The sequence below is a fragment of the Octopus sinensis genome, linkage group LG9 (assembly GCF_006345805.1).
Source record: "Octopus sinensis linkage group LG9, ASM634580v1, whole genome shotgun sequence".
In the NCBI taxonomy this organism is placed as follows: Eukaryota; Metazoa; Mollusca; class Cephalopoda; order Octopoda; family Octopodidae; genus Octopus; species Octopus sinensis.
In genome coordinates this window covers 24,704,917-24,719,578 of record NC_043005.1, presented here as the reverse complement: position 1 = coordinate 24,719,578, position 14,662 = coordinate 24,704,917, and the positions used below count along the sequence as shown (strand labels likewise).

Here is a 14,662-nt window from a genome sequence, read left to right as displayed (position 1 = left end):
GGTAGCGATTATCAGGTTGCGCAATTACCAGTGTTTTTATTGTGATACCATCACTAGATGTATCATCGATCAGGACATGGGGAGATTCCAACCGCTTCCTTTCATTATTATTATTATTATCATCAATGATATTATTGTTTCCATTTTTTTACTATTTGTCATTGTTCATATTTCCTCTAATCCGACATGAGTTTTGGCTAATTGTCATTAACCATTTCGTGTTAGTACTAGACTCCGGGTCTTTTGTATTAGCGTAGAGAATTTGAAAGAACACCGCTTCAATAATTATGAACAAATAATAGTCAAACGAGACAAAGAAACAAGCAAAACATTAATATCCACCTCTATTTTTCCGTGGGGGGTATATATTTGTTTAATGACATGGGAGAGGGGAAAGGTGTATCTATATATATATATGTTTCATGCTTCTTGTTATTATAATTATTATTATTATTATTATTATCATTATTATTATTATTATTATTATTATCATTATTAAGGTAGTGAGCTAGCAAAATCGTTATAGCACCGGACGTGAAGTGCAGCATCCGGCACTTCACGTTCGAGTTCAGAACTCATCTGTAATATTTCAGGGACTTTACTTGATATTTCGGGACTTTCTAGTACAATCTCGTTATCATATCAAGAAGCCTGGGTTGCAAGAGATCAATATTAGCCTAAGATGACTATGTTCTGCACACCAGATTCTTTATCTAATTCCTTTTTTTTTTTTTTTTCACCGGGAAGGGCTCTGCTTTCCAGGACCTCTGTATCTTCTGTACAGAAGCGCACTTATCACACAGATCTGAAATTTCGTCTAACAGGATATGCATCAGCCATCCTAATTACAGTAATGAGGTGAACCTTACGACCTCTCTCCCATTCACGTGGTCTTTTGACCTGGCTGGGTGACAGTACCTACATTCAGCACTATGGGAAATTACAAAGTCTGTGGTAATTCCATCGATCAACTTTGCCTCATCGTGGCGATTTTTTACACGGAACATTCATGCAGTAATTCTCTACATCATTTTTGCATTAATCCTTTAATTTATCCATTGACGATCCTACATGAACCATATACAATTTTTTCAAACTTCTATGTAGATCTTTCCTATTTTCATAATTTCTTATCTGTAGTTTCCTTTCAGTGTAAACCTACGCATTTCTTTACACTTCATTATATTTCAGTAAATGATAGCCGCATCGTTAATGTATACTTAAATGTTTAATTCTCATCCTCATTTCCATTACTTATTCAGTTCTCCTCTTCCCCTATTTCGTTCAACTCCCTTCTTTTCTCAATGTACTTTCTCTTCGACAGCGCTATGATTCTCCAACTCTTCTCTGTAATATCAACACCATTTCTCAATCAACTTTCTGTCTCTTTTGCATATGTCCTTGAACGATATTACGCAGTTAGCAGGTCAGAATGCCAGACAATACTATTAGCATAAATTCCTGCATTAAATTGGCAAAATCGTTAGAGCGTCAGACAAAATGTCATGTGGTATATCTGCTGGCTTTCTACAGTCTGAGTTCAAATCTCGTTGAGGTCAACTTTACCTTTTATTTTTCCACAGTATTTGAAACAAAGAACCAGTGAAATACTGAGGTTTCCATTTTCTCAATTGCTATCCTACTTTGCACCGGTACCAGACAAAAATGGCAAGTATACCTCGTTTTACGATAATAATTAGTTCTAATATATGCGATCAAACAAGAAAATAGAAAAAAACATTGAAAAATTCATTAAAATTTTTATATAGAATTTTGCTCCCCAATCCGGGTTCAGTCCCACTGCGTGTCACCTTGGGCAAATGTCTTCTACTAAAGCTTCAAACCGACTAAAGTGAGTGGATTTCGTACACGGAAACTAAAAGAAGCCCTTTCTGTGTGTGTGTGTGTGTATGTGTGTGTGTGTGTGTGTGTGTGGTGTGTGTGTGTGTGTGTGTGTGTGTGTGTGCGTGTGTGTGTGTGCGTGTGTGTGTGTGTATGTGTACATTTGTGTTTGCCCCTCATCACCGCTTGACAACTGGTGTTGGTGTGTTTACGACCTCGTAACTCAACGGTTCAGTAAAAGAAATCAATAGAATAAGTACCAGGCTTTAAAAAAAAAAGTCCCGGGGTCGATTCATTCGACTAAAAATTTTTCAAGGCGGTGCCCCAGCATGGTCGCATTCTAATGACTGAAACAAGTAAAATAAATAAATAAATAAAAGATAGAAATGACGTTTTCCCATTCTTCATTTGTCAAGTTTTATTTCTAAAAATTCCAAAGAGAAGATTTCACGAAACCTTTTAAGCTCTCACATGTCCAACTATCCGCGGGAAAGAGAACAGTGTTACCTTCGGTGTCCGGTCTGTTCGTCAGATTTCTTTATTGTCGTCTGTGATTTTTTATTTTCACAAGAAACTGTTTTCATTGGTTAAAATAAAATTCAATTGTTTAAAAAAGTTTGGTACTTTTTGTTTATCTCACCCCCATTAAAAAAATTGCCATTAAAAAACTGAGTTATCTCCCGACTAAAAAAGCTGAGTTTACATGGCTACAAGAGATTTATATGGCTACAAGGGTTAGATCCTTTTGATTCAATACTTCAACACATTGTTGATGTTTGGCCTTCTCATTAGGAATGATATGCTTTGTTATAAAAATATCAGATTCAATACGATGTTTAATATTTTCACTTTTCATGTTTATTAAATTTTCATTTTTTTTTTTTTGTTTTATTAAGAGTTAAACTTTTGTGACCTTTATTAATTTTTTGCTTTTAGGTTCTAATTGCTCATAAGCTACCCATTTAATTTGTTGCTTACACTTTTACCGTTTCGAAAATCAACACGTTTTCAACAGTTTTTCTTATAAGATTGACAAAAGAAGTCGAGTTTAACCCTAAGCGTTAAGAGCCGCTGATGAGAATTAAAGTGGGCTACAGTAAAATTCGAAATCGTGATACGGCTATATACGCTAGGGACTTGCCTCCCTTTAGCAGTCATTAGATAGAATACGTAATGACTTTGGAGTTAATTTAACACTTATTTTCGCATAAGCGGTGTTAGTCATCACCTTCCGTCACTTTGAGACCTCTATTAGTATATATATATAGACTAAGAATTAGTCCTGGGGTTGATTTATAGCATAGCCGCAGTCAAATGACGGAGACAAATAAAAGAATGAAGGAAGAGACACAGAAACAATTTAACGTTTGTGTTTTCTTCATTTACGAAGGCTTTGCACAACTCCGTGCATTAATATTCATCAAACCTGGTTTAAAACATACAAGAAATAACTTGTCTCCAACGTTCCATGTTTAATGAAGGCTTCCAGGATATTTGTCAATCCATTGGTCATCATATACCCTTCACGTTAAAGTTATCTCCCTCAGAATAAAGCTATTATGAAGAGTAATTTCCCCTGAGGTCGGACATCATTTTCCGACGGTTAAACCAATACGGACAGATGAGTATTACCAACGTGAACTCTCCCTTTATATGTGATTAAAAGTACCGCACGAATATTCTGTCTAAAACGTGTTATTACGTATTTGCATTAAAACAGAAAATAGTTCATCACTACAACGAAATAAAATTGGCTGTGTATTAAATGTAAAAACTGTATAATTGGACAATAGAGCACCCAAACTATACATTACAAGAGATACACCAAAAACTCATTGTTTTCTCTTCCTAGAATGTTATCCATCCGGAATCACACACACACAGTACAATACAGCGTACAAAGCAAGGAATTTAATAACAACGACATTCTGATTACATCATAGATAAGGATTGGCTCAAATGAGATATGCAAAGATTTTGCTGTGGGAAGGGTGTACATAATTGATTGAGACAGCCTCAATGTATTACTGGTACTGTTACTAGAACAACAACAAAAGGCAAATTTGACGCAGCAATGATGTGAAATCAGAACTAAAGAAGATAATATCAAACTGCATGCAAGTATGAACGAATAAGTGCACTGCCTCACATATTCGGCTGTTGCTCGACTGATTCTGTAAATAAAAATGCCATAAAATAAAGCATGACGATATGTAAGGTTCTAATATATATTTTTTATTTCCTTGTTACTGTTGTTGATGTTAATATGATATTGTGGAGAAGAGGAGCAAGGTTCACATCCTATAGTAGACACGGGACTAAACAGAAGGCAAGAATTAAAGAAGGATAAACACTAGGATCGTATTGCTACTTTATTAAACGTGAGTGTGTGCGTGTGTGTGTGTATTTATAGCGAGAGAGAAAGCTTTTATTTGTATGAAGGTTGTTCAGTGTTCATGACCTTTCAGGACCTCTGTGAGTGGTTGGAGGAAGCTATCTAACCTAAATATATGCACAGAACACATTCACACACACATCTTTTATCTTTTACTTATTTCAGTCATTGGGCTACAGCCATACTGTTTCTTGTCTGCAGGAAAAGAAACCAGACTTTTCTTTAATAGAATGTCAATTCCAAAAAAATTCTTGAGTCTTGAGAATATTTCTCCTTGAGCAGAGCCTGTCACAAGTGCCAATAGGTTTCTGTTTATTCTCAAAGCAAAGATAATTTCAATAAACCAGGAATATATCTTGTATTGTAGTTTGTATATAAGTGATTATGTTTGTTTGTATGTCTATCTGTGTATGTGTTTCTATGTGTACATACACATGCAGTGAATGAATAAAGTATCTAATATTGATATAGGAAAAACAAAGTACTCAATACCTAAAGAAAGTACACCATATATTTTTAAGTAGAATTTTCTGTAACTTACATTTTACAGCATGGTTACTGCAAGATTTCCTGTAAACAATTCTGCTAATGAGCATTTTCTGAGAAACCCTGAATATTAACCATGCTTATAATTTCTCATTTCCAATGTCCTAGTATATCTATCTATTACATATTTTGGTATTTTATGCAAGAGTGAGAAAACATTATTCATAACTCAATCAAGAACATTCCAAGAGCTATAATTAACGCAATGTGATTTTTGTTTTTATTCATACAAACTAATTTAAGACATGAATGTTCTCTATCTTTTGTATACATACATACATACATCTAAATCTCATGTCTAGCTGGAGTCCATGTAAGATGACTACACTGATAATGCCTATTGAGGCAGAAACATGTCTAAAACTGTCCTCTTGTCTGCAGGAAAAGAAACCAGACTTTTCTTTAATAGAATATTAATTCCAAAAAAATTCTTGAGTCTTGAGAATATTTCTCCTTGAGCAGAGCCTGTCTCAAGTGCCAATAGGTTTCTGTTTATTCTCAAAGCAAAGATAATTTCAATAAACCAGGAATATATCTTGTATTGTATTTTGTATATTTTTATTTGCCTTAGTAATCCAAATTCATGCCATAGGCCACCCTGAATTTTTCCTCTTAGGTTATTGGGTGCCTTCTACTACACCCCCAAAGCCAAGCAAAGTTTTGCAAGTGGAATTGGTAGACAGAAACTAAAAGAAGTCAGTCATTTATATGTGTGTGTGTATATGTGTATGTATATATATATATATATATATTATATATATATATATTTGTGTATGCACGCACCCTTTTCTAGGCATGACATAATGGTTTGAGTTTGTTTGTTTCCAGTCTTCCATGAAAGACATGTTTAGCTTTTAAAAACTATTACTTTGCTTCAAAAGAGGGTCGGTGACAGGAAGAGCATCCAGCTGTAGAAAATCTGACTCTGTCCAACCCATGCAAGCATGGAAAAGCAGATGTTAAAAAAAAAAAAACTGATAAACAATATGAGACAGACAGAGAAAAGTGTGTGTATGCATGTGTGTGTGTGTGTGTGTATTTGTAATATAAAGTGGCTGTGGCTGTGTGGTAAGTAACTTGCTAACCAACCACATGGTTCCGGGTTCAGTCCCACTGCGTGACATCTTGGGCAAGTGTCTTCTGCTATAGCCCTGGGCCGACCAATGCCTTGTGAGTGGATCTGGTAGACGGAAACTGAAAGAAGCCTGTCGTATATATGTATATATATATATATATATGTATGTATGTGTGTGTTTGTGTGTCTGTGTTTGTCCCCCTAGCATTGTTTGACAACCGATGTTGGTGTGTTTACGTCCCTGTCACTTAGCGGTTCAGCAAAAGAGACCGATAGAATAAGTACTGGGCTTACAAAGAATAAGTCCTGGGGTCGATTTGCTCGACTAAAGGCGGTGCTCCAGCATGGCCGCAGTCAAATGACTGAAACAAGTAAAAGAGTAAAAGGGAGAGTAAAGAGTGCTTTAGTGTCTGACCGGCCCTGAACTTCAGTCACATGAGAAGGTGCTTCCTTACAACATAATAAATAAGCAATCTAAAAACATCATGGCTTCAATGAAAAGACATGAATTTGTTTCTGGGTGTAATATTGAAATATTTTCTTGTAAGACATGTCACCGATTTACAGCAAGCAATCTTTTAATTGGTGTTTATACTTCAGTAAGTTGTAGTGTAATACAATACCACCACCTGCCAAAAGGATCAGGCCATTTGGTGAGTAAACCAACAAGAATGGTCACGGAAAGCTGGGTGTTTCTCGAATGGGGAAAGTGATTCAGCTGAAAAACAACGCACACATTGTATACAACCTGTGAGTGTAAAAAGTTATATAAATTAGCAGTTCAATTGAGCCAACAACCAGGAAGATAAACTCATTTAGTTGAGTCAACAATCAGGCCAGCTACACAGGGTATACTGCTTTTTGGGTGGTATATATTGCACCACAACTACACATAAACAAAAGGAGAAACATTCAACAGCATTTTGACCAATTGCTATAGTAAATATAGGTCAAGTATATCATAGCCGTGTCATAACAACTGTTCAACTGACTATTTGCGAAAGACAGAGAGAAAGAGAAAGAGAAGAAGAGATTATGTGTGTGTGTGTGTGTAACTCATTACTTGTAATAACAACAGGATGGTATTTTAAACTAGTTTGTCAGCATTCCTAGAAACTCAAATGTCAGCGCAAATACCTGTCAGAAGGATGTTTATCTGTGTGTGTGTATTTGCCTATCATTCTATATGTCTCTCTCTCTCATACATATATATACACACACACTCTCTCGCTTTTTGTCTCTTTCTTTCTCTCTCCCTCTCTTTGTCTTCTCTCTCTTCTTTTACTCTGTATCTCTTCTCTCTGTTTCTTTCTCACTCTCTCCCTTTCTTTCTCTTAGACAGGCTTTCTCGGATCCAACGCTGTGTTCCCAATAACAAAATCATACTTAAGATGCAGTTTTCCATTTGTTTCCACACGAGCAACAGAAATCTAAAGTGGATGTGGTGCATATGTGTGCATGCGAGTGTGTTGTGTGCACCTGTGTGCATAACTATGCATGTACATGTGCATATAACTATGGGTGTATATGTGTGTGTGTGTGCTCTCCTGTGTAGATGTCTGCATGTTTGTGCATCTGCAAGTATATCAGTGAGTGCATGTTTGTGTACATGCAAATGTGCATGTATTTGCATGCATTGCATATATGTGCATTTGCATTTGTGGATTTACATGCCACCCATGGCCATTACATCTCATCCAAAGTGTTTTTTCCTTTTTTCAAGTTGCTAGGTTGTGATTTGAGGGAGACTTGGTCGTTATTTCTAGCAAGTTGAGTGACCACCAACTGACTCTATTACTGGCTCCAGAGAAGTTGTTTTTACAGCTGGATGGGAGAGTGGAGATTTGGGTCCAACTAGAAACCACTCATCAGTAAAAATAAGGGGTAGCAGCCTGGTTTTATGTTCAAACAGTATGAAATGGCAGAAGCAGAGCCATATGTCTTGCTCTAGTTATTCTTTACTTCTTTTGCAACTTCCAGACAGAGGCCTGTGGCCATGCTGGGGCACTACATATTTCTGTTTATGAATTATTGAGAGGAGGCAAACAGTAGCCAGGGCCTTTGTGGGTCACACTCACTCCCAGATCAGTGATAAGAATATGGCTGAGGTACAGCCTGAATATCTCTGAAGGATTAATGAATGCTGGGGTCCAGGGCAGAGAGGGATGGAGAACTGTGTACGGGTGGTCCAAATGCTTCAGGATATCTACGGACCCAGAATGAGATGATAGGGTGCAGCTGTTTGGATGCTGGCAAATTTAGCATGGCTGATTGGATGTTCAGCCTGCTGTGGCAAAAGTACTTTTTGGTGCAAGAAATAAACACACACACACACACACACATATGTAGGTTCAGAAATATACACATACAAATAGAAAGAGATGGGGTGGGAGTAAGAGACATCACAATTTATCAATTAACCATCATGGATATACCACTTACCCTCTCTCCATACACATACAAGGGCTGTCATTACTTTCGAGACAATACTTCTTGATACACCAAACTAGTTTTCCACCACATTTCTTAAAAATCATGGTAGAGGCCTTGATCTCAGGACAATTCATGTCTAGAACAGAGGTTGGGAGTAAGCAAGGGCATGCTCCCCATAGAGAATCCAGCTCCAAAAAAGCCTCATGATAGCAAAGGAGAATGGGCACCAGCCAGCTGGCCCAAAGTTTGGGGTGGGCTGCACCTGTCTACCTCGGTTTCTATAGCATTAAGGTAGATACGGACACTCCCATTAACAGGGATAAAACCCAGATTTAAAACACTGGATGATGATGATGATATCTGTTGAATATAGTTAAAACATAGTCTGGTTTTCACGTTTTTTATTATGGTATTTTAACATTAAAAAATATATTTTTTAATGCTCATAAAGTTAAGTTAGTACTTTCATACTTAGAGTAATCATCAGATTTCAAATGTGTTTTACTGACAGCTGAGTTCTTGACAACTTTAGTACCTCTTAGAACAGCGATAATATAACAACCAGTTAATGCTGTGGATTAAAGAATATCTCTAGCATATAAATATAAACAAATTACAGAATATCGCTATGCTTGGCAAACTGTTATGTCTAAGCTGCATGCTGATTGGTCAAAGCCGTATTGTAAAAATTCAGCTTGTTGGAGCATTCTGAGAGGTAATAAAGTCATCAAGAACTCCACTGTCAATTAAGAGAGAGAGAGAGGAAGATAGTTGTATAAAAAAAAAAAGATCATGTAAGTGATGTTTCTCTGGGAACAGTTTTGGAAGTTTGAAACAGGTAGCTATGGGTGGATGGGTAGATGATTAGTGGAGGAGTTGGGAACTGAAGAGTCACTCAGTAGCGTGGACTGTCATAAATGATGGGGGGGGGGTGCATTGTAAAAAGAAACAAAAAAATAAAACATAAATACTAAAGAGAAGGCAAGAAGGTCTGTATATGGGTGGGGAAAGTCAGGTTTCATGACACAAAGCTGTCCACATCGACACTGTTCTCCATGTTATCGATCTGATCTGAGATGCAGTCCATCATCCGATCAAATTCATCCATATCTCCGCTGTTTATAGAGTGAGTTGTAATGCCATTGTCTCTTGATAAATTGGTTGGAGAAACGTGAAAAGAAAAACAAAAGGAAAAAAAGAGGTAAATAACATGAAATTACATTAAACAAATCATGCATATACACACACACACACACACACACAGGGGTTGGACAAAATAATGGAAACACCTTAAAATTTCAAGCAAATTTATTTTAATAAGGGGTAGGGCCACATTTAGCAGTAATTATAGCTTGAATTCTATGAGGTATGGACTTGTACAAAGTCTAAATTTTTTCCAAAGGAATTTTTGTCCATTCTTCAGCTAAAACAGTCTCCAGTTCTTGTAGTGATTATGGTGAGAATATCGACTCATTTGCTTTTCTAAAATGCACCATAAATGTTCAATAATAATGAGATCTGGGGACTGTGGTGGACAAATAAGATGTTCAACTTCACTAGAATGTGCCATTCAGTAACAACTTTAGCGATGTGAATTGGGGCATTATCATCCTGACAGATTGCATTTCCCTCTGGAAACAATTGAATTTAATCAGATAAAATATTTAAATAGTCTTGACTATTAATTCTGCTATGAAGTGAAACCACTGGGCCAACAGATTTCCAAGATATAGCCCCCACCCCCAGATTATCACTGATCCTCCTCCATGTTTAACAGCTGGAAGAAGGCAGTCTGGGTCAAATGCTTCTTTTGGCTGTCTCCACATGTATACTCGTGACTGTGTGGTAAGAAGCTTGCTTCCTAACCACATGGTTCTGGGTTCAGTCCCACTGCGTGGTACCTTGGGCAGGTGTCTTCTAATATAGCCTCAGGCTGCCCTAAGCCTTGTGAGTGGATTTGGTAGGCAGAAACTGAAAGAAGCCCATCGTATGTATGTAATGTGTAAGTGTGTCTTTATTTGTCTTCCCACCATCGCCTGACAACTGATGTTGGTATGTTTACAACCCTGTAACTTAGCAGTTCAGCAAAAGGGACCCATAGAGTAAGTACTAAGCTTACAAAGAATAAATCCTGGGATTAATTTGTTCGACTGAAAAGCAATGCTGCAGCATGGCCACAGTGAAATGACTGAAATAAGTAACAGTGTAACCAATCAGTAAGTGAAAGACAGATAAATAAACCCAATGGATAACTTACTTGCAGAGCTGAGAATTGCTGTGGAAGCTGGAGATGGTACCATGGCCATTTGCTGGAAGCGCCATAGAATTTTTAGACAAGAATTCTTCAAACACATGATAGTCTTTTGCTTCTATGAAAGGACCCATGCCTAATAGAGATGTTAATAGAACAACATTACATTAGAAAATAAGGTGGAGATGGAATTGAAAGAATAAAAGAAGAATGGTTCTTGAAGGTGTTGTTTAGCCCAAAGTCAGTCTTAAGTGGGGCCACAGGAACCTTTGTCCTGGATGCAAAATTTCTAAAGAATAATTACAAAGTAGTATTAATCATCATCATCATCATCATCATTTAACGTCCGCTTTCCATGCTAGCATGGGTTGGACGGTTCAACTGGGGTCTGGGAAGCCAGAAGGCTGCACCAGGCCCAGTCTGATCTGGCAGTGTTTCTACAGCTGGATGCCCTTTCGAACGCCAACCACTCCGTGAGTGTAGTGGGTGCTTTTTATGTGCCACCGGCACAGGTGCCAGACGAGGCTGGCAAACGGCCATGATCGGATGGTGCTTTTTACGTGCCACCGGCACGGAGGCCAGTCAGGGCGGCGCTGGCTACGGCCACGTTCGGATGGTTCTCCTACGTGCCACCGGCACTGGTATCACAGCTACAAATTCCATTGATGTTGATCGATTACGATTTTGATTTCACTTGCCTCAACAGGTCTTCACGAGTAGAGTTTTGTGTCCCAAGAAGGAAAGGAATGAATAAGTGGGCTGGCTACATCCCAGTTATGCATTCCTTATTAATAAATAAACAAAATAGTGTGCTCTCCCTGGGTGCTCATCATTATTATTAGTAATGTTATTTTTAAACATTCTCTCTCTCTCTTTCGGAGAGGCACAAGCACCTACACGCACATATACACACACGGCAGTAACTTCCGCCTGCCGAATTCAATCACAAAGCTTCAGTCGGCTCGGGGCTATAGTGGAAGACACCTACCCAAAGTGCCATGCAGTGGGACTGAACCCGAAACCATGTAGCTAGGAAGCAAGCTCCCTAACCACACAGCCATGCCCATAGTGTATCTAGAGTAGTGAAGGTGCATAGCTCAGTGGTTAGAGCATCAGGCTCACAAGCATGAGGAAGTGAATTTGATTCCTGGACCAAGCTGGGTGTTGTGTTCTTGAGCAAGGCACTTTATTTTAATTTCACGTTGCTCCAGTTCACTCAGCTGTAGAAATGAGTTGGGACGTCACTGTATCGGCCCATTTGCCTTTCTTTTGGATAACATCAGTGGCATGGAGAAGAGGGCTAGTATGCATGAGTGACTGCTGGTCTTCCATAAACAACCTTGTCCAGACTTGTGCATCAGAGGGGAACTTCCTAGGTGCAAATCCATGATTGTTCATAACCGAAGGGGGTCCCCTTTTTTTTTTTTAATCTAGGGTAACATTATCTCATGTATACTTCTTGTTGAAGTATACATATTCCTAGATAGCCAGTGTCTGAATTAAAGACAGGATATTTATATGTGAATTATTTTTAATCCATAGGTTTGATGGATCAGGACTGGGATAGGGTCCAATAACAGCAGATACACAACCATCATCATCACCAACAAGTGAACCATATGTGGCAGCCCACCCTGCTAGAAACAGCAACCAAATCTCCTTCAAGCCACAGTTTATTATCTTTAGAAAGGAAGAATACTTAGTATAATGTAATTCTAGAATATACTGGGCCTGATACAAGAGATGAGATGGTCATGGTTAGAAGGCTTTTGACTCTAAATTTGAAGACTCAGAGCCAAACTGGGGTCTAAAATGACTTTGTCAAAGAAGTTGTAGTTCTTGGGTAGGGGCAGCAGGTATGGCAAAACAAGTGGGTAAGGGGAGAGTGAAGGGTGGACTTAGGTGTGATATTCTGGGTACACTTGTTGAGGGTGTAACACCCCTGACAAAGTAGACAAAGTCGACTTAGGAAAGGTAAACTTGGGCAGATGTGGTATATCGGGTGGATCTAAATAGATGTGGTACATAGGGTCAACTTGGATAAGTGAGGTACATAGAATGAACTCGGGTAGGTATAGTACACAAGTTGTACCTGGGTAGAGGAAGTACAAAGGATGAACTTGGGAAAGGGGTGGTACACAGGGTGAACTTAGGTTGGGGAGGTAGACCAGATTGACTTGGATCATCATAATCATTGTTTAAAGTTCGTTTTCCATGCTGACATGGGTTGGACGGTTTGACTGAGGACTGGCAAGCCAGGAGGTCACATCAGGCCCCAATCTGATCAGGCAATGTTTCTACAGCTGGATGCCCTTCCTAATGCCAACCACTCTGAGAGTATAGAGGGTGCTTTTTACGTGCCACCAGCATGGGAGCTAGTTAGGCAGCACTGGTATCGGCCACGTTCGGATGATGCTTCTTATGTGCTACCTGCACACGAGCCAGCTGGGGCAGTGACGCTGGCATCAACCACATTCGGATGGTGCTTTTTACGTGCCACTGGCATGAAGAGCCAGTCAGGCAGCACAGATTGAGGTGTTATTAGCTTTAGTTTGGGCTTCAGTTCTTCCTGCAATGCTCAGTGCATTTGGCAGCAATTTTCCTCCACTGGGTTCAGCTGGATGCTTGTCTTATACATACATTCCATGTAATGGTGACTATCTTTAGACCATCTTGGAATGTCTGCCACCAAGTGATTTTCTGCCTGTCATCAAGTGGTTCCCAAGTCAAGTCGTGGCTATTTTAGGAGTGCAATACAAGGTAGATTTTGGCAAGTCTGATATACAAAGTGGGTATGAATAGGGGTGGTGCACATATCGCTAGATAGGGGCATATACCAGGTAAACTTGGGTAGAGATGGTAAATAAGATGGACCTGGGTAGGTATGATACATAGGGTGGACCTGGACAGAGTTGGTATACAGGGTAGATTTGAATAGGGGTGGTACATATACTGCGGTTTCATAGAAATAGAAATTACAGTAGTTGTGTTAAAATGGTATTTGACAGAAGGGAATTGACAAAGAATGTCTCCAAAATGTCTGTGGAATAAAATTACTGATTGATATCTCACCAGTCATCATATGTTTTCTTTCTTGTCCAAACAAATTGAAAACCTCTTTGCAAAATTCTCCTGTGGTGGCACCTTTCTGTCGAGCAGTGAGCAGAACAGCAAACTGGCACAGCTCTGTTTTGGTGAGGCATTTGTGGAGCTGTAACATTAACAACAACAATATTAATAGTGACAACAAAAATAACAACTTTATGAATGAATCACAACAACAACTTCAACGCTTTCGTTACTGTATTTATTTTGAGATGCTTGGTGTTTATTTCAATTAATTTTAAGTCATCATCATCATCATCATCGTTTAACGTCCGTTTTCCATGCTAGCATGGGTTGGACGGTTCAACTGGGGTCTGGGAAACCAGAAGGCTGCGCCAGGCCCAGTCTGATCTGGCAGTTTCTACAGCTGGAGGCCCTTCCTAACGCCAACCACTCCATGAGTGTAGTGAGTGCTTTTTACGTGCCACCTGCACAGGTACCAGACGAGGCTGGCAAACAGCCATGATCGGATGGTGCTTTTTATGTGCCACCGGCACCGTGGCCAGACGAGGCTGGCAACGGCCACAATCAGATGGTGCTTTTTTTACGTGCCACCGGCACGGAGGCCAGTCGGGGCGGCGCTGGCAACGGCCACATTCAGATGGTTCTCTTACGTGCCACAAGCACTGTTATCACAGCTATAGTTTCCATTGATGTTGATCGTTTTCAATATAACAAAGAATTTAGTAAAATAACTTAAGTTTTCATTAAGTTAGTGTTTGGAACATAAATTGTGGCTAATGTTTAGTGGAAGATTTTAATTCAAGATTTTAATAAAACTTATGAAAACAAGATATTTATACTACAGAGCCAGTGCTGGTTTCAGGCAGATTGGTACCGAAAGGGTTAAGCAGGTGTTTGTAGTATAAATTAACCTAAACTTTTGAAGGAAGGTTTTTAACTTAGATCGCTTTAATAGTAATAACAAAAAACATTCTAACAATGAGACTAAAAACTACTAAAAAGAAAGTTTTTTCATGAGTACCAAAAAATTACAGGAGGGCTGTGTTTCTGT

At 38.8% G+C, this 14,662-nt stretch overlaps 1 protein-coding gene across 2 annotated transcripts in view; it reads right to left on the bottom strand.

Moving 5' to 3' along the window:
* Positions 1–7,178: 7,178 nt before the first annotated feature.
* LOC115215731 (cerebral cavernous malformations protein 2 homolog) overlaps positions 7,179–14,662 on the bottom strand; it is a 64,627-nt gene continuing 57,143 nt past the window's right edge. For both annotated transcript variants that reach the window (XM_036505833.1, XM_029785023.2), the window contains exons 10-12: positions 13,615–13,753; positions 10,549–10,678; positions 7,179–9,439 (exon numbers count right to left, since the gene is read on the bottom strand). In XM_036505833.1, the coding sequence (XP_036361726.1) occupies positions 9,310–9,439; positions 10,549–10,678; positions 13,615–13,753 (399 nt within the window). In that variant the 3' untranslated portion in view covers positions 7,179–9,309. The remainder of the gene's footprint in view (positions 9,440–10,548; positions 10,679–13,614; positions 13,754–14,662) is intronic.